This window comes from Balaenoptera physalus, assembly GCF_965194825.1.
Source record: "Balaenoptera physalus genome assembly, chromosome: 19".
Classification (NCBI taxonomy): Eukaryota; Metazoa; Chordata; class Mammalia; order Artiodactyla; family Balaenopteridae; genus Balaenoptera; species Balaenoptera physalus.
Window position 1 is genome coordinate 31749555 of NC_138900.1, and position 19853 is coordinate 31769407.

General features: G+C 35.7%; 1 protein-coding gene across 2 annotated transcripts in view; it reads right to left on the reverse strand.

Moving 5' to 3' along the window:
* The window catches only part of ITFG1 (integrin alpha FG-GAP repeat containing 1), a 269509-nt gene that overhangs the window by 54914 nt on the left and 194742 nt on the right, over positions 1 to 19853 (reverse strand). For both annotated transcript variants that reach the window (XM_082437714.1, XM_082437715.1), the window contains one exon: positions 14274 to 14317. In XM_082437714.1, coding sequence (XP_082293840.1) covers positions 14274 to 14317 — 44 coding nt within the window. The remainder of the gene's footprint in view (positions 1 to 14273; positions 14318 to 19853) is intronic.

Below are 19853 nucleotides of genomic sequence, written 5' to 3' on the forward strand. Positions count from 1 at the left end.
ATATGAGAATCTTGTTTTTTTTTTTTTTTAATGACAGGTACTAAGGAGATTTGAAAAAAATACAAAGGAATGTTACTCTTCACTAATTTTGTATTTTGGAAAATAGTTATTTTTCCATAAAAACAACTATTTATTTTAGGTCAACATGTAATGGGTCTATTGTTTTAAAATGATTTAATAAAAACATTTAAAGTTGTTTCAGTTTTAATTTCAAATAAAGTAATACTGATAAACAAAACTCACTTAAGTAAAACTATTTGGAGTCTTCAGAACAAGAAGTTTGAGAATTGCTACTCTGTATCATGTACATAATGAGTAATTCAATCCTTACTCTGCCTTTCCCAATGGAAATGATATGACTGATACATGTGCCTATGTGTTTTGGTTTCTTAACCCTTATGTCATAGCATTAAACATGTTTCAGGATTTTTTTTTCCCCTTAAATAGTGCCATTTACCTCCATATGAATGTTTAGTACAAAATGTAGTAAACAGGGTTATACCTTCAGCAAGTGCAAAAACTTGGATAACTTTTACTTTGTGTCTCTTCTAATACAGTAGAGATGCTAGGAGTATTGCTGTATCTTTTAATATCTTTTACATACCTAGGTTATATTAGTGGTGGTCCAAAGAATTTCAATTTTTATAAATTTATTATTTGGGAAGTGATTGTATCATTAAGGAATTTTCAATTTAAAAGGATTAGGGATTTCTGAAACAATTAATTCCTCTAGTTTAAGTATTTATACACATACCTTGAATTCCTTTATGAAAACCTGAGAAGTTAATATGCCGGGAATGCAAACTATGGGAATATCAATCAGCAATAATGACAACACATCTGTGAAAATTTCACGTAACTTCTTACTTCTCTGAAATACTTTACTTAATTCTTATAGATCGAATGTTTGTGCCTCCCCAAAATTAATATGTTGAAGCTCCAATCCCTAATGTGATGATATCTGGAAGTAGTTAGGGTTAGAGTCATGAGGGCATCATGATGGCACTAGTGTCCTGATAAGAAGAGACACCAGAGAACTTGCTCTCTCTCTCTGTCTCCCCCTGCACACAAAGCTAGGAAAGGCCATGTGAGCACACAGTGAGAAGAAGCAAGCCAGGAAGAGGGCCTTCAACAGAACCTGACCATACTAGCACCCTGATCTCGTGATCTTGGACTTACAGCTTCCAGAACTGTGAAAAAATAAATTTCGATTGTATTTTGTAAAGGCAGCTTGAGGTGATTAAAACAAAAATTTAAAGGCCTGCAAGTTATTCCAAATATTTCATGTCATGAGAATATTTTAGGTATTAGCTTTCCAAATTTTGAAACTAAGAATATAGTTTTTAGAGTCAGAGAATCTGGGTTCAAATTTTTCCTCTTCCACTTATTTTCTGTATAACCCTGGGCAAATTATTTAACTTTCAGTTCCCTCAACTAAAATTAGGGATAATCATAGTACCTATCTCATAGGATTGAAGTAAAGATTGAGTAAATATGTGTAAAACAATTAGAACAGTGCCTGGCACACAGTAAGTGCTCAATATGTATGCACTATTATCTTTTTACTTTGGCCAAATAAATTAATGTCTTTTTTGGTAGTGATATCTCATTTTCAATTATGTTGAACTACCTAGTGAATAAAATTATTTTGATCAAAACCAGAAACATTTATCAAGTTAACATTCATTTTCTTTAGTGTACTGTAGGATCCTAAAACTACAGGAATAATTTATTTGCAAGAATGTATGTTTGGATGAAATGCCACTTCTGAGTATATATAATTGCTGTGTAAGAAGACAAGGTTGTTAGCTTACAGTAACCCCTTTTCTAAAAGTCCAGTGTTGTGGTTTTCAGACTTTAGCATATATCAGAATCTCCTGGAGGGATTATTAAATTATAGATTCACTGGCTGCATCCCAAGGTGTTCCTATTTGGTAGGTCTTGGTGGGGCCTAGGAGTGTGCATTTCTTACAAGTTCCCAGGAGATGTGCTGATGCTGGTGGTTTGGGGACCCCTCTTTAAGAGCCATTGATCTATTGGGACTACACTTTGTATACATTATAAAAATTGGCAGTTTATGAGAGTATTAAGTGTAACCTACACCTTTGTATACTGATTGGATTTTGACTGAATACAAGACAATAAAACCATTAATATGGTTGAGTGCATAAAAAACAATGTTTGAAACACTTCTTATTCTTTTCAGCTGCTTTTAGTGGTGCAGAAAATTGTTTCTCTATAGTAGCAGTGCTCCTTTCTCAACCAGTACAAAGGCAAAGAAGTTAAATGAGGGCTCACAGAATTGAAATTTCACAGAATTGAAAGCCAGTTAGAGAAAGATTTGTATTCGGATCATTAAGAAGCTTTCCGAATTGTGTGATATAATCTGCAATGTTTACATTTATTTTAATTTATTTAGCTGTAAAAGGTATGATCTTAAAGTACTTATTGTGTAGCTGTTTACTCATGACCCATACTATTATGACATCAGCATACTCATTTTTCATGCATAACTATAAAATAAAACAGCACGACCTTTTCCTCTTAAAGGCAAACTTTAGGCTATCTATTAGCTAGGTATAGTGAAGTGCAGAATCTTGCTGGAATGTGTGTGGGAGCAGAATTGCCTTGACAAGCAAAGAGGCACATGGAATACAGCAGAAAATATAGATATTTTAGCATTAAGTAACCTTTATTAAAATGTAGAAGCAAATCTTAATTTGCATGTGACAAATTCAGAGAGAGAGAATAACCATGGAGAGGAATAGTCTTACTTTCAACAATAAATACAGAGTATTTCAAATAAAAGATTCCTGTATTTTATGCAATGTCACAAAAGATAGTTTAAAAATGATTTGGAGGGAACATCTCAGAAAAGGAAAATATCTGATTAAATGGATAATTAGGATGCTGGCTTAAAAAAGTTTAGGTGTACTGGTCAGAACACACAGCAAATCAGAGAAAGATGAGAGTAATTTACTTTCTATTGTAGTTGTTATTCTAGCCCAGGAGTTAGCAAACTTTTTCTTTAAAAAGCCAGATAGTAAATATTGTAGTCTTTGTGAGCCATAAGGTCTTGTGTTGCAACTACTTAACTCTGATGTTGTAGCATGAAAGCAGCCATAGACAGTATATAAATAAATGAGTGTGGTTATGTTCCACTAACATTTCATTCACAAAAACAGGCAGCAAGCTGGATTTGGTCCACTGGGTGGAATTTCTCACCCTGTTCCATCCAACAGGAGAAGTAATAACGCAGAAATTACAAACTTTTAAGAAGTAGTTTGCCTGGTATAGACTTATCACTCTAACAGGAGATTACATGCCAGTCCTATGTTTTAATGTTTATAAATGTTTTCCATATACATGGGGTAAGGAAAAGGTACTTAATATACACGATCGTACTTTTAATGATATACAAAATAAGCAATCACTTTTAACTTCCTGCATTGAGCGAATAATTATGGAGTTCTTCAAAATTCCATGAGACAGTTTCTTCCATTATACAGTGAGACATATAAGTTCCTGAGTTGAACAGATAAAGGTTTGTAAATGGTGGGAGCAGGCTATGAGTCAGGGTGTCTAGGAATGGACCTGGTGCTGCTTTTGCACATCCTTAGTTTCATGTGAATTTTCCAGACACACTTTTGAGGATGCAACCTATGGCAAGTGGTATGATAATCTTTGTTGTCTAAGTGCAAAGAGTTCTTGCTTAATGAAAAGAATGCATACCAGGGTTTCTATAAAATGAACTGTTTTCTCAAAATTTTTTTTATAAAAGAAGAAACATATTTTCATGGAAAATATTTAGTAAATTGACTTAATAAATTTTGGTAAGAAAGGATTAAGAATAAGCTATTCCTGGGGCTTCCCTGGTGGCGCAGTGGTTGAGAATCTGCCTGCTAATGCAGGGGACACGGGTTCGAGCCCTGGTCTGGGAAGATCCCACATGCCGCGGAGCAACTAGGCCCGTGAGCCACAACTACTGAGCCTGCGCTTCTGGAGCCTGTGCTCTGCAACGAGAGAGGCCGCAATAGTGAGAGGCCCGCGCACCGCGATGACGAGTGGCCCCCGCTTGCCACAACTAGAGAAAGCCCTCGCACAGAAACGAAGACCCAACACAGCCAAAACTAAATAAATAAATAAATTTATAAAAAAAAAAAAAAAAAAAAAAAAAAAAAGAATAAGCTATTCCTATGGAACGCTGAGCACTGTACCCCATCATCTAGCAAGTTCACTTTCTTTGTGAAAATCTTAGTACAAATCTCCCACAGATTATCCTACCTTTCCTTTAAAATGTCACGTCTGATATTTGAAAGAATTCAGGAAGTTAAATTAAAAAACATTACTGATCTCTCAACTTTTCCATACTATAAGTAAAAAAGAACTGTTTGGTTCCTTTTTTCTTATTCTGGGATGTGTCATACTGATGTAATGTAGTTTAGGTGTTGTATTACATAGCTTTTTTTAAACTAACTGTCCTCTATATGCATGTTGACTTATATAAAATTAGGGTTGACATGTATTTTAAATATCCCATCTTCACAGCCTAAGGCAGAGCCTAGCACACAAACAATGTGTAATAAATATACAATAGTCAATCTGAAATTAAGTTCCTAAATTTTTCAGAAACAATGTTCTACAACCTGGATACAGTAGTAACTTCCACACATTGGGAAAAGGGAAGATAAGAAAGGGGAAGTGGGGGGTGGGGGTAGGGCTGGCATGGAGCCTTTATTTTCTTTTACTGCTGGCTACAATTTAAAAATAAAGGTAAAATGTTCTTAAAAAAAATTAGGGTTGGAATTCCTCTATTTTATTCAGAAAGCATCTTTTTCAGTAGCCTGGAGAAATCTTGGTGGTTTCTATGTCTGTCTCAAGTATCTGATTTGTTTTAAGGACTTGGGCTCCTACAATGAACACCAAATATATTCTACATCACTGGCTCTGGAAGGTAAAACAAAACTGGAAGAACTTATAAGACATATTATGTTAATATGTCTTACATGATATTATACATATTATATAAAAAATCAGTGTCAGGTTTAATTAAGCAATATAAATTTATGATTCTAAACTATTAGAAAAATAGCTGACTTATAGTGTGGACTTTATTTTTCTCAAAGGTAATCATGTTTTTCATAAACACCCACTGATATTTTTCCTTATCTTCATTAGTGTTAGTTGCATTGCTCAATTTAGTTCAATGTTGAAATTTTTATATTGTTTCTTATTCATTTCTTCAAGACGTTAAATTCAATATATTATTTTCTTTAATTTTGGTTATTTTCCTGTTAAAACTGTAAGATAATTTTCCTTTGTAAGGTCTGTAAAAAGACATATCTCTGGGAACATAAATAAGGGATGTTTTCCCTTTATATCAGGGCTTTGCAGAGTGCATTTCTCTTGTGAGTAAGTTGTAATTTATTTTGCAAGTGTTCACACTTAACAGTGAATATGTGATTTTGGTAAGAGATGGTATGGTAAATTTATCAATGAAGGACCATTAAAAAAACCCCAAATTTTAGGGAAAGCTCATTTATTAATACATCAAATATTTATTATATTATGGGTAAGGCACTATGTTAGGGACTAAGGACAGAATAATAATAAACAAGCACAGCCTTTCCTCTTCAAGGACTTAATACAGCTAACTCACCAACTACATAACAGAAGTGGTAAGTAGTAGGACTAACTAAGCATAGAGTGCTAAGAAACAACAGAACATGTGTCTAGTCCTATGTCAAAGGGGAGCCAGGGAATGATTCTCACAGGAAATATCATCTAAGAGCTCACCTGAAGATCACAGGGAAGACTCTGGAGAAGATGAGAAGAAGAGGCTTCAGGGTAGAGGAATAATATGCAAGTGAGAGAGCACACAGAACAAGTAGTGCAGTGTGGCTGACAGAGAGCTGGGAGAGGGTGTGAGGAGGAACAGCGAGGGATAAGGTTGAAGAGATAAACAGAGGCTTTAACTCAATAAACTAAATTAGAACCATTTCTCAAGGGCACAGGGCAGCCACTGAAGGTTTGTATTTTAGAAGGATCACTCTGGTTGCTTTTTGAAGGATGGCTCAGATGACTCCAGTCAGGCCAAAAATGATGATAGCTCAACTAAAGTAACAGGATAGAGAGAAGGAACAGTTAAAGGGAGAGAATAATAATCTAGTAGATTTGAGGGGTGAGGGAAAGGAAGAGGTAACTGAGATAGGGAACATGAGAAGAGGAGTGGGTTTTTGCGGGGACACACTAGATTTCAGTTTTAGAGGTCCCTGTAAGACACTCAGATATAAAGGTCTGAAGCTCAGGAGAGACAGCTGGTAAATAGATTTGGGAGTAATCAGTACTACAAATAGAAAAAAAAAAAAAAAAAGCCAGGAGAGAGACTGAAATACTTCAAGAGTACACATAGAGTGAGAAGAGAACTTAGGATGGAACCCTGAGACACAGCAACATTTAAAGGATGGCCAGAGGAAAAGTCCATAAAGGAACCTGGGAGAATGGCCAGAGAAATAAAAGGGGATCGAGGAAAGGAGAGCGTAAAGGAAGCCAAGGAAAGGGAGTGTTCCTAGAATTGGTCAGCAGAATCAAGGGCAGTTTTCAGTGGCGTGACGCCAAAGGCTTGATTACAACAGCGGGTTAAGGACATGGAAGTAAACTGGAGAGATCCTACTGTACACAACTCAAGAAGTTTGGCTGGAAGAGCAAACAGGGATTAGGCAGTGGCCAGAGGGGATGTGGGGTTTTGGAAGGTACTTGTATATGCATTTATATATAAGAGAGATTTGTACATTCTTAAATGTTGAAGAGAAGGCACCGACAGGGAAGTGGAGTTGGATACACAGGCCAGATAGAATAAGCAATGGAATGAGGTCCCTGAGAAGTATGTAGGACCCACAGCATAAGTGGTGCATTAATTTTTAGTCAAGGGAAAAAGGAAAAGAGATGGGTGTGGATGAACGGATTACATTTTAGTGCTACAGAAGGCAACTGACAAACTGTTAAGCACAAGGTCCTGTGCTAGGTTCTATAATACACTGGCAAGCAAAACTGATACTATCTCTGCCCTCATGGAGGTATTTAAAAGGAATGTGCACAGACTCTTTTTGTATATAGAGTATTAAAGGACTACTTCTAAACTCTTCTGCTGTTCAAATGGAAAAGTACTCATCTGCTTGCTTCTAAACTCATAATTTATAAAGTGGGAGAAGGCACCAGGCTTTGGTAAAAAGAATTACCAAGTGACAGGGAAAGAAGCTATAATCTCCACTAACACAGAGGAAGGCCAAAATATGCCTTATGCTGAGGATAAAAAATTCAAAAAATTAGCTGAGTATTTAAAGAAAAAATTAGGAAACAGGAATACATTCTTCTGATTCACAGATGTTTATGGTAGCTTTCACTGAAAATATTGATATCCTCCATATTCAGATTTCATAAATTCTGTGATATGTATTAAAAAAGATTTAATACATATTAGATAAGAAAATAAGACAAGAAAAAATCAAGAAGTCAAGTAGACCTCTAGTCCTATTCTGAAGGCAAACAGAACACCAACATTTCTCAAATATTTGGAACTCACTATCCTTACTAATAAAGGGATGTTATAGAGGCAGGGAAGAAACATTAACGTTGACCAATAACAGCAGATACACTTTTTGAATATTTATTGTGTATTAGGCCTCCACTGTGATTTACCTACATTAATTCCTCTAATCTTAATAAAAAACTTAGATGGGAGTGTGGTAAGCAGAAAAATCATGCCCTAAAGAGGTTCACATCCTAATTCCCAGAACCTGCTAAATGTATTTCCTTATATTGCAAGTGGACTTTGCAGATGTGATTAAGGATCTTTTTTTCTCTTAAAAATATGGAACACTTCATGAATTTACATGTCATCCTTGCACAGGGGCCATGCTAATCTTCTCTGTATTGTTCCAATTTTAGTATATGTGCTGCTGAAGCAAGCATCCATGATTAAGGATCTTGAGATGGGGAGATTATCTTGGATTATCAGGGTGTGTGGGCTCAATGTAATCACAAGGGTCCTTATAAGTGAAAGAGGAAGGCGAGATGGGTTAGGGTCAGTGACTGGAAGATGCTACACTGTTGGGTTTGGAGATGGAGGAAGGGGCCATGAGCCAAGGAATGTAGGTGGCTTTAAGACGTGAAAGGCAAGGGAATGGATTCTCCCCAAAGCCTCCAGAAGGAATGGAGCCCTGCTGACACCTCGATTTTAGCTCATGAAGCATATTCAGTGTTCTGACCTCAAATGTATAAGAATAAATCTGTGTTGTTATAAGCCACTAATTTTATGGTACTTTGTTAGCAGCAATAGGAAACTAATATAAGCGGGTACTATGACTTTCTCCATTATATTGATGTGGAGAAAGAGACTTAACAAGGGTTAAATAATTTCCCCAAAGTTACTGCAGATAGTTGAAGAAATTCCCATTTTACATTCTTATTTTCTCTTTGAGGTAGGAGGCAAGGTGAATTTCTAAGAACTGGATGTTGGGATTGGCTGTAAGGGAAAATTGGGAAGAACATAAAATAGTTCTTATGAAGAATAAGAATTTCCAGCCTCATAGGTAAAGTCCTTACCTCACAGTGAGGTATTTACAGAATATAAGATATGATGAATTTGCCTTAAAATAATCTAAGAGGGGCCGTAAGGGGGATAAGTAGTAGGTGGGGGCATAGGTGAAGTAAGACTGGGTATATGAGGATAGTGTCAAAAGCTGGATGGTAGTATGGGCACAAGGAGTTTTATTATACTAGTGTATATTTTTATATGTATTTAAAAATTTTCCAAAAAAAGTTAAAAAAAGAATTCATGGTAAAGAGCAATAAATGTCACAGAGGAAAATATCTTGAAAAAGTCATGAAGTAAGAAAACAAAAACAACTTTTAAAATAAAGCTACACTGACACAGAACCTATCAGTGGTGCCTGAGGAAGAGTGGGATAGGGAAGGAGGGTCAAGGAAGGTGGGAAGGAGGGATAGCCAAGGGGCACAAAAAACCTTTTGAATATGATATATTCATTATTTTGATGTTAATTATCTATCTATCATCTATATATCTCCATTAAGAAGGTATAGTGTATAAATACATATATACTATATATGTCATAACAACAAATCGAATATATTAAATATGTGCAGCTTACTGCATGTCAATTATACTGCAATAAAGCTGTAAGAAATTAACAAACAAAATACAGCAATACTGATAAAAATGCAAGGAGAGCTTCTTTCTGGCCCGACACGTAGAGTTTGGAAGTCATCACTGCTGTACTCACAACAAAAAAAGCTGAAGAAACTGAAAATCAACTCTGCTTTGATCCATCAGAGAACTAAGGTCACAGAGCAAACTGCTACCCTGAAAACTGGAGAGGTGGATACAGAGCATCACAGCTTACTGGGAGCAGAAGCCCAGAACCAGAAGACTGAAACTAGAGCCAGTACTGGCAGGAACACTTAAACTGTGATTGTGACATTACTGGAGAATCAGTGTGAACTAGTTTGAGAGTTCAAAACTCTGGGGGAGAAAGCGAGGCAGTCTTAGGGGAGCCACACTTTTGCAAGTTTTACCTCCAGGAGTTCCATCAAATTCTCAAGAGGAAGACTGGGGGAAAAAACCCTCATGCTTCTAGCACAGAGAGGAAAGTAACCAGTTAGAAATATGCCCAGAGCTCTCTGTTCTCCTTCACAATAGCTTGCCCTTAAGGAAAACTATTTTACTGGAGCTTAAGTAACTTGGGATTTACCAAAATCTAATCAACCAGGGGGAAAGGAAATACCTAACTTCAGCCCCCTCTAGCCTCCCTGTTTAACCTATAGAGGAGGGCAAGCTGAGAAGCACTTGTTCAAGTCACAGCCCAGGGACACAGGCTCACTAAAAAACTGAGACACAGGATGATAGGATGCTTCTCCTACCATAGTCTTATACCTCACCACCACATCAACTGGGCTCCTGTCTAATAATGAGATTACAGTTAAAAGAACTGCAAACCTCAGACCCATTTAGGAGGAAGTCTGTAGGGTGACACAAAGACAACAGAAGAGACAAAAGAAAGACACTAGAGGAAAATTTTGCCTCTTGACAGCATAGCTACTGCAAACAGTAACACAGTCTAACTCCTAGCAGATAAACATAAATCCTTATAGTGAAGGCTTATCTACCACAGTTCCTTTCACCCAATACATCATGTCTGGCTCTCAAGAAGAAAATTTTAAGCCATGCTAAAATGCAGAAAACAAAGTTTGAATAGACAAAGCAAGCATCAGAACCAGACTCAGATATGGCAGGGATGTTGGAATTATCAGACCAGAAATTTAATATTTAATATGATAAAGGCTCTAATGGAAAAAAGTAGAGAACATGCAAGAAAAGACTGTTAATGTAGGCAGAGAGATGGAAACTCTAAGAAAGAATCAAAAGGAAATGGTAGAAATAAAAAATACCACAATAAAAATGAAGAATGCCTTTGATGAGCTCATCAGTAGACTGGACACAGAAGATGAAAGGATCAGTAAACTTGAAGATATATCAATAGAAACCTCCAAAACTGAATGCAAAGAGAAAAACTAATGAAAATTTGGAAAAGAATATCCATGAACAATTACACAAAGGTTACATACACAAAGGTGCAACATATGCGTTGTAGGACTACCAAAAGGAAAAGAAGGGACTTCACTGGTGGTGCTCCAGACACCAGCCAATTGGCCACCAGCCAATGCAGGGGACACGGGTTCAAGCCCTGGTCCAGGAAGATCCCACATGCCGCAGAGCAACTAAGCCTGTGAGCCACAACTACTGAGCCTGTGCTCTATAGCCCGCGAGCCACAACTACTGAGCCCGTGTGCCACAACTACTGAAGTCTGTGTGCCTAGAGCCCGTGCTCCACAAAAAAGAGAAGCCATCATAATGAGAAGCCTGTGCACTGCAACAAAGAGTAGCCTCCACTTGCTGCAACTAGAGAAAGCCCACATGCAGCAACAAAGACTCAACGCAGCCAAAAATAAATAAATAAATTTATTTAAAAAAAAAAAAAGGAAAAGGAGAGAAAAGAACAGAAGAAATATTTGAAGAAATAATATAAGAATTTTCCAAAATTAGTGACAGACATCAAACTACAGATCCAGGAAGCTTAGAGAACACCAAACAGGAAAAATACCTAAAAACCTATACCTATACATTTCATACTCAATCAGCAGAAAATCAAAGACACAGAGAAAATCCTGAAAGTAACCTGGGAAAATGAATGGGAGAAAAGGGTGTCCAGGGATCCATATAAGACTATGATACAATTAGGAATGCTCATTTGAGGCTGATGACTATGAATCACTGGTGGTGACAATATTCAGGGCTGTATATTTTTCTTTAGAAATGCCCAGTAGCTTAGATCTAGGAGTGAACAAGAGAGATAGCTGGATTAACAACCCAGGGTTGTAATTTTGCCAGGCAGGTAGAGTAAAAGGAGAGTGCTTTATGGGAATTAAAGGTAGTGGCAAAAGTGATGGTTGATATATGGTAGCTAAATAAGGAGGTAAAGAAAACAGGTTGATACAGGTCAAGAAACTAATAGACTTAAAGTTGAATAGGTACAGTTATAATAACAAGAATGAGAGGGCTGGAAAAATAGTTTTTGATCAGAGAGTTGATGGATGGTACTGAGATTTCAAAAGTAAAACATTTCTGGTAGATAAGGTCCACCGTATGGCCACGGGAGTGAGTAGCCATAGTTGAATGAAAATGAAAGACTCTGGGGTTTTCAGCATGGAAATAAAGGAATTTGGGTGAGATTAGTTGCTGATTTGAATATTCTTTCCTCTCTCCATATATCAGATAGGTTGACTGTAGCAGGTAGGAATATATAGGCAACAGAAGAGCATTTATTCAATTCATAATTTAACTCAAGTGATAAAGAATATCATATGGTACGCACATTTTTCCTCTTAGTCTCACACTGGGTCATATCTTACATAACAGACTATGATCAAGTGGATCTGATGTCAAAACAATATGAAGAAGGCTCACTTTATCATGAAATAATTTTACAAGTGGGAATACATTTGATATACGGAAAACTGGGGGAGTATAGTGTGCATTTGTTTCTTTTAGGTTGTCATAAAATTGTGATCTATAACATCAGTGGGGAAGGAAAATGATAGATGTGAAAGGCAGTTCGACAGGATCTGAACTTCAAAGAAAGTAATAAATGGATGAATGGGAGGCAGACGTATCAGCTGCAGAAAAGCCCAAAGGTGCTGGACTGTTAGGATAATCATTGTAAGAATGTGCATGCTGCACTTTACTTATGTGACTTTCTAAATGACTCTGTTCTCCATATGATAGAAGTGACTTTTAGTTTAAGATAAGGAGAATGGGAGCATTAGTGATCTTAGAAGTAAAACCTGCCTTAAGCAAACAGCCTTTCCTATCAAATTTTCTGCTAGAACTTGTGGGTAAAATGAGTGGGTTCAATTTCAACTTTTTAAAAGTTCTTTGCTTGACGAGGTAATGAAAGAGCCACGTGATGGGAATATGGTCAATCAAAGAAAAGAAGAGGAACAAAGGGTCTGAATATTTCACAAACTGGGTAGACAATACCTGAATAACCAAGTTAATCTTTGGCCTCCAATTAATCAGACTTGCACTTGATTAAAAAAAATAGGCTTTATTTTTATAGCAGTTTTAGATTCACAGCCAAATTAATCGGAAAGTACAAAGAGTTCTGACATACCCTCTGCATCTCTCCTCCTCAGACCCTCCCCTACTGTATCTACATTTTTATAATGATATGAAAGCAGATAGGTTTGAACAGGCACTCATATAGTTCACAGTGGATGTGGTGACACAGTCCAGACCTTCCCTTCAGGACTGAGGCAATATTCCCCAGGCTGCTCCAAGTGTTGGTTGCTGATAGCTCACAGCTAGGTTCTTACCTAAAAATTGTTCTCAGCCAAAGGGAGCTGGCTTGTACAAATTATAACCCCTTCCTGGGGACTGCCTGCATGCAGTGTCTAATGCAGAATACAAAGGCATGGCCCTTTTGCTTCCATCTGGGCCATCTTTGAAAAACCAGCCTTGCTTCACATCTCATAGACCTGCTTTCCTCACTACTCCAGAAGTCTTGCTCTCAAGAAGAGTCTAGATTAAATCTTTGCGTGCATATCTCTGGGTCAGGGTCTGCTTCCACATGTCTTATATATGGGAAGTTTCCCAACCATACATAAAACATTGATAATGAAGCAGTGCTTTAAAGGTGTAATAAAAATATGACACTATAATCAGAACACCTAGTCCTGTGTTCTAGTTCCACTACTTAATGGCTCTATGACTTTGGATAATTTATTTCTCTGAGCCTCAAGTTTCCTCATCTTTAAATGGGGGATAATTTCTTATGTAACAAGGGTTACTATGAGGGCTCAAATAGGGATATACCAACACAAACACAAACACAAACACACACACACACACGCTCATGCTTTTAAATATAATGTAATATTCTTATTACAATTTACATGAACTGGCAATTTCAAAACCTAAGCCTAATTATTTTCACATTCTGTTATTTCATGGAAACATTCCATTAGACAGCAAGTCAATATTAAGATTAAACCAAAAAAATTCATTAATTGTCTACTATATGCTTGACCCTGTGCTATGAACGAGGTATACAAAGATGGCATGGTTCTTGACCTCAAAGGATTACAGCCTGGGGAGAGGCATTAAATATAAACAGATAAAGTGTGATCAAGTATTATACATGCCAAGGGACTTCCCTGGTGGTCTAGTGGTTAAGAATCCGCCTTCCAATGCAGGGGATGTGGGTTCGACACCTGGCTGGGGAACTAAGATACCACATGCCGCGGGGCAACTACGCCTGCACGCTCTAGAAAGATCCCGTGTGCTGCAACTAAGACCTGATGCAGCCAAATAATAAATAAATAAATAATAAATAAATAATTTTAAAAAGTATTATATATGTCAAAATGGCAGCAGTATGCCCAGAAATAGTGGGAGGTGTGTTCATTTTTCCAAGAGTATCAGAAAAGACTTCATTAAGGAAGTGAACCTTGAGGTGAGACAGTTTTTAGGAAAGGTACTTTATTACCAGTAAACTTTACTTGAGCACTGAAGGATACTTTAATCACTTCTAAAAGTAACATCAATTTGATTTAACCTATAACAACTATTTTGTGTGTATCTATCATGCAGAGAACTTTCACAGAAATATTTACAACTGAGAGTTAAGGTTACTTACTGTTATCTTACGAGGACATTCATTAGGACAGAGACCACTAAGAACTGTGGAAAAATTAAAAAAAGCCTATTATTACTGTTATAATATTAATATGCGCTATCGATTCATGGTCAAGCAAAAACCAATTCAATTTCTTTAGATCTGAGTAAATTAAATTTCTTTTGTTCATTTTATGCCAATATTTCAAAAGCCTTTATTAAGCAGTCAAGCTGCTGCCATTTTGTGAAATATACAGGTGATATAATTAATTACAGTTATAATATCATACCTACTGTTGGTCCTATTTTCCAATTGGTTAGCTACATTCCAAGGATGACTTAGAATCTGACAGAGAAGTGCCAAATGCAAACCAATTATAAGTTATACTGAAAAAAACAAACAGAACATTTAACACTTCATATCAAACTAGACTATTTCAATTTATCTAGTCAAATTTTCTGGGTAAAAGAGTTTGGGCTCCCTTGATAACTTTTATGGAGAACATAAGTGTAAAATAATTGATGGGTCTATAACAAATATACAAAAATAATTAATGACATATTTATTCTATAATTACCAAAAAAGAAAAGGTTAGGATATCTGAACATTCTTTCTATAACTAACATGAATTTTGAAACATAACTACACTACTACCACCTCATGTGAAGTAATTCCTTTGTAAGAAGGCAGACTTTATGTTTTATTAAATATGCTATGTGTTATAAATTAAAGGAAGACAGCTGATAACACTGCTCAATAAGCATGAACTGTACCAATAATAATTGTGATTATTGGTTAGTTCAAATATATCCATAGGAAAATGGTTCCTTATGTTTAGTTATATTTTACAAATGTGAAATGATAATCATTCTAATATAAATATTATACTTAGGCAGGGTATATAAACTGCAAAGGCATCAAGAAATGAACATGACATATTTCATCACAAAAGAAGATACTTGTTTATTTACTATAGTATGTTTATATTAAATTCGACCTGAGGAAACAGTGAAATAAATGTTTTATACTTGCAAATCAGTTTTCAATGTTCCTTACCCCAGCATACTGCCTAGTTATCACGCTTTTATTCCCAAACACTTCATGACCTTACTTCTCCCTCTCCTTTTTGTTCCTCTTCCCTCAACTCTGGGCAGACATTGGTACTTCTTTTTCACTTGTCCCCAAATGATTTTCCTAAACCTTCATTAAAACATTATCTTGCTAAACAGTATATTATTTATCCAAAAGTCTGTCTTTGTACCAGTATGTAAGCTCTGCATTGTTTTAATCATTTTTGCAGGGCCTAGCCAAATGTATTTGCTCAATAAATACTTGTTAAAGGAGGGAAAAGATGGATTATTCAATAAATGGTACTGGATAATTGGCTGCTTGGAGGAAAATAAAGTTAGACATTGATTCATAACATGAAAATTACATTTGGCAAAGACACTACTAATATAAAGAACTCTTACACTACAATGATAAAAAGACAACCCAATTAAAAAATGGGCAAAGGACCTGAACAGGCATTTCTCCAAAGATGATGAAGACATACAAAAAGCTCATGAAAAGATGCTCAGCATCGTTAGTGATCATGGAAATGCAAACCAAAACCACAGTGAAATGTACACAATTCACAATATCCAAGAGGTGGAAGCAACCCAAATCAATGTCCATTGGCAGATGAACGAATAAACAAAATGTGGTACACACTCACAATGGAATATTATTCAACTTTAAAAAGGGAAGAAATCCTGTCACATGTTACAACATGGATGAACTTTGAGGACATTATGCTAAGCAAGCCAGTAATAAAAAGACAAATACTCTATGATATCACCTACATGAGGTACCTAAACTTGTCAAATTGAGAGAAACAAAGTAGAATGGTGGTTACCAGGGGTTGACGGGAAGGGAAAAGGGGCAGTTGTTAAATGGGTACAGAGTTTCAGATTTGCAAGATGAAAAAGTTCTGGAGATCTGTTTCACAACAATGTGAATATACTTAACACTACTGAACTGTACACTTAAAAATGGTTAAGATGGTAAATTTTATGTTACATTTTTTTTTACCACACACACAAAAATGGTTAAGATTGTAAAAAAACAAAACAAACCCACAATGAGATACCATTTCACACACATTAGGATGGGTATAATCAAAAAGTCAGATAAAAACAAATTTGGGTGAAGATGTAGAGAAACTGGACCCTCATACATTTCTGGTGGGAATGTAAAATGGTCCAGCTGCTTTGGAGAAGTCTGGCAAAAGATATCTTGTTTATCTTAAAAAGATAAACAAGGAGTTCCTATTTAACCCAGCAATTCCATTCTTAGGTATACATCAAGAGGAATTAAAATATATGTCCACACAAAAACTTGTACATGATGTTCACAACAGTATCATTCATGATAGCCAAAAAGTAGAAACCATCCAAATGTCCATCAACTGATGGATAAACAAAATGTGGCAGGTATATTCATATAGTGGGATATTTGACAATTAAAAGGAATAAAGTACTGATGCTACAACATAGATGGATCTTGAAAACATTATGCTAAGTGGAAGAAGTCAGTCACAAAAGACCACATATTATATGATCCCATTTATATGAAATATTCAGGATAGACAAATCTATGGATACAGAAAGTAGTGGTTGTCTGGGGATGGGGATTGAGGGTGCTGGCTAAAGGGTACAGGGTTTCAGGATGATTGGTAGCTCCATTTTTACTTTTGTCATACTGAATGAATCAAGTGAGAGAGAAATATCATATGATATCGCTTACATGAGGAATCTAAAAAGAAATACAAACGAACTTATTTACAAAACAGAAACAGACTCACAGATTTAGAGAAGAACTTATGGTTACGGGGGCGGGTAGGGAGGGTGAGGGGAAGGGATAGTTAGGGAGTGTGGGATTGACCTGTACACACTGCTATATTTAAAATGGATAGCCAACAAAAACCTACTGTGTAACACAGGGAACTCTGCTTAATATTATGTAACAAACTAAATGGGAAAAGAATTTGAAAAAGAATAGATACATGTATAACTGAATCACTCTGCTGTACACCTGAAACTATCACAACATTGTTAATCAACTATACTCCAATATAAAATTAAAAGTTAAAAAAATAAAAAATAAAAAAGGGTACAGGGTTTCTTCTGTGGTGATGAAAACGTTCTACAACTGATTGTGGTCATGTTGGTACAATTCTGTAAATATACTAAAAGCCATTGAATTGTATACTTGAAACAGGCAAATGGTATGGTATGTAAATTATATCTCAACAAAGCTGTTATAAAATTTTAAAAAATACCATAAAATTAAAAAAAAACTAATGACAAAGGGCTGTGAACTTAAAAAAAAATACATTACAAAGAGATATTATTGCCAATATACAAAGAGCTTCCAGATATGGGTTAGAAGATGATAATCCAATAAAAACAAAGGACATCAATACCCAGAAGAGAAAGTATAAATAAGCAAAAAACCAGGAAGAAAGACACTCAACCTCACTAGGCAGGAAAAAAATCAATTTTATACCTAACAGAAAGGCAAAATATGAAAGACCAATAAAAATGTCTGTAGGAAAAATAGAATCAAAGATAAATGACAAACTACGAAGAATATTTACAACATATATCACAAAGGATTAATTTCCCTAATATATACTATGGTATGTTTATAAATCAATTAAGTAAATGAAAAAGGACAAGGACCATTCATAGAAATAAAAATACAAATGGCTCTTGAACATATGGAAAGATGCTGAACTTTACTCAGTATAAGAAAAATGCAAAATAAGACAATACTTTCACATTACAACTGGCAAAACTTAGAAAGTTTAATAATCCGTTGGGTTGGTGAAGGTGTTAGGAAATGTGCATTCTCCTATATTGTAAGTGGAAGTGTAAACTGATATGATTTCTATGAAGGGACACCTGTTAAAAAGTTCAAAACCAGGCAGCATTAATCTAAGGTGTTGGAAATTAAATTAGTGGTTACCTGTAGGTGAACTGGGTTAGTAATGAAAAGGGTGGGCATGAGGAAGCTTCTGGTTGCTGGAATCATGTTTTTCTTGATCTGGGTGTACTTATATGTGTGCATTTACTTTGTCAAAATTTATACACCTGTGTACTTATGTACACTTTTCTGTAAGTATATTTCAATAGAGCATATTTAAAAAGTGTACATATATTACTTTTTAGTAATTCCATTTTTAGGAATTTATTCTATAGGATTCTCACTGTGGCGTTAATTATAATAACAAGAGACTGAAAATAAGCTGGTATCTGTCAATAAGAAACTCATTAAATTATGCTGTATCCATACTACATGATACTATTCAGTAGTTAAAATGAGGTAGCTCTAGATTATATTGTTATGGTATAATCTCCAAGATATATTGTTAAGTGGAGAAAATAAAGTCTAGAACTACCATTTATGTAAAATAAAAGCATATAAACATATGTGCTTGTATGTGTATAAAATATCTTGGACAGACACAAAGAAGAGGTTGCTTTTGGGGAAAAGAATTGGACCACTGGGAAACATGGGTAAAAAAGGGACTTACTTTTCACTATTAGACTCTTCTGTATTTTTTCATCATTTGCATGTATTACTTATTTTAAAAACAAATTTGTTAGAGAAATAAAAATTTAGAGCTCTCAGATGAATATGTGGTAAACTGCACAGTGTCATGCTGGTGGGATATAAATGTCGATGACTGTTGGGAAAGGTAATTTGGCATTATCTATTAACACTAAAAACATAGCCCCTCAACTCATCAATTTCATGTCTATGAAATATTGGAAACTATCTATGTGTCCACTAAGAGAGAAAATGCTAAATAAATTATGGAACATCTACAGTACTATGGAATGACATGGAGCTATTAAACAATGAGAGAGACCTGTTAAGTGCTGACATGAAAGGGTGTTTATACTCTCTTGCTAAGGTAAAAAAATAAGACAAAGGCAAATATGTTCAGTAAGATTCTATTTACAAATGTATGCGTTAGATGAATTTCATAGACATACTACTGAACAAAAGAAGTCAGACACAAAGAGTACATACCATCTGATTACATTTATATGACAGTTAGAAAAGGAAAAACTAATCTATGGTGACAGAGATCAGAACAGTGGTTATACTTTTGCAGGGGAATATGAAGGACCCTTCTGGGGTACTGGAAATATTTTATCTTGATTGGAGTGTGGCTACAAGGGAGTATGCTTATGTAAAATCTCACCAAGCTATATGCTTTAACCTTATTTCCTCTGTACACCCATTGTTACAACTTTCTTTCTACTGTCTTACCAGCTCACACCTGGATGACTGGTGTATTCCAGTGGTTACCCTCAGCCTGACCTCTCAGGTCAGAACATCTATTTCTTTTGATGAACGTCTATTTTTTTCTTCTGAACATTGCTGCAAAATCCATCTTCTTAAACTACACATTTGATCATAGACTCTCTTTGATGAAGAAAGTAAACAGTAAGTGTGATGGTAAATTTTATGTGTCAACTTGACTGGGTCATGAGGTGCCCAAATATTTGGTTAAGTATTATTCTAGGTGTTTCTGTGAGGGTGACT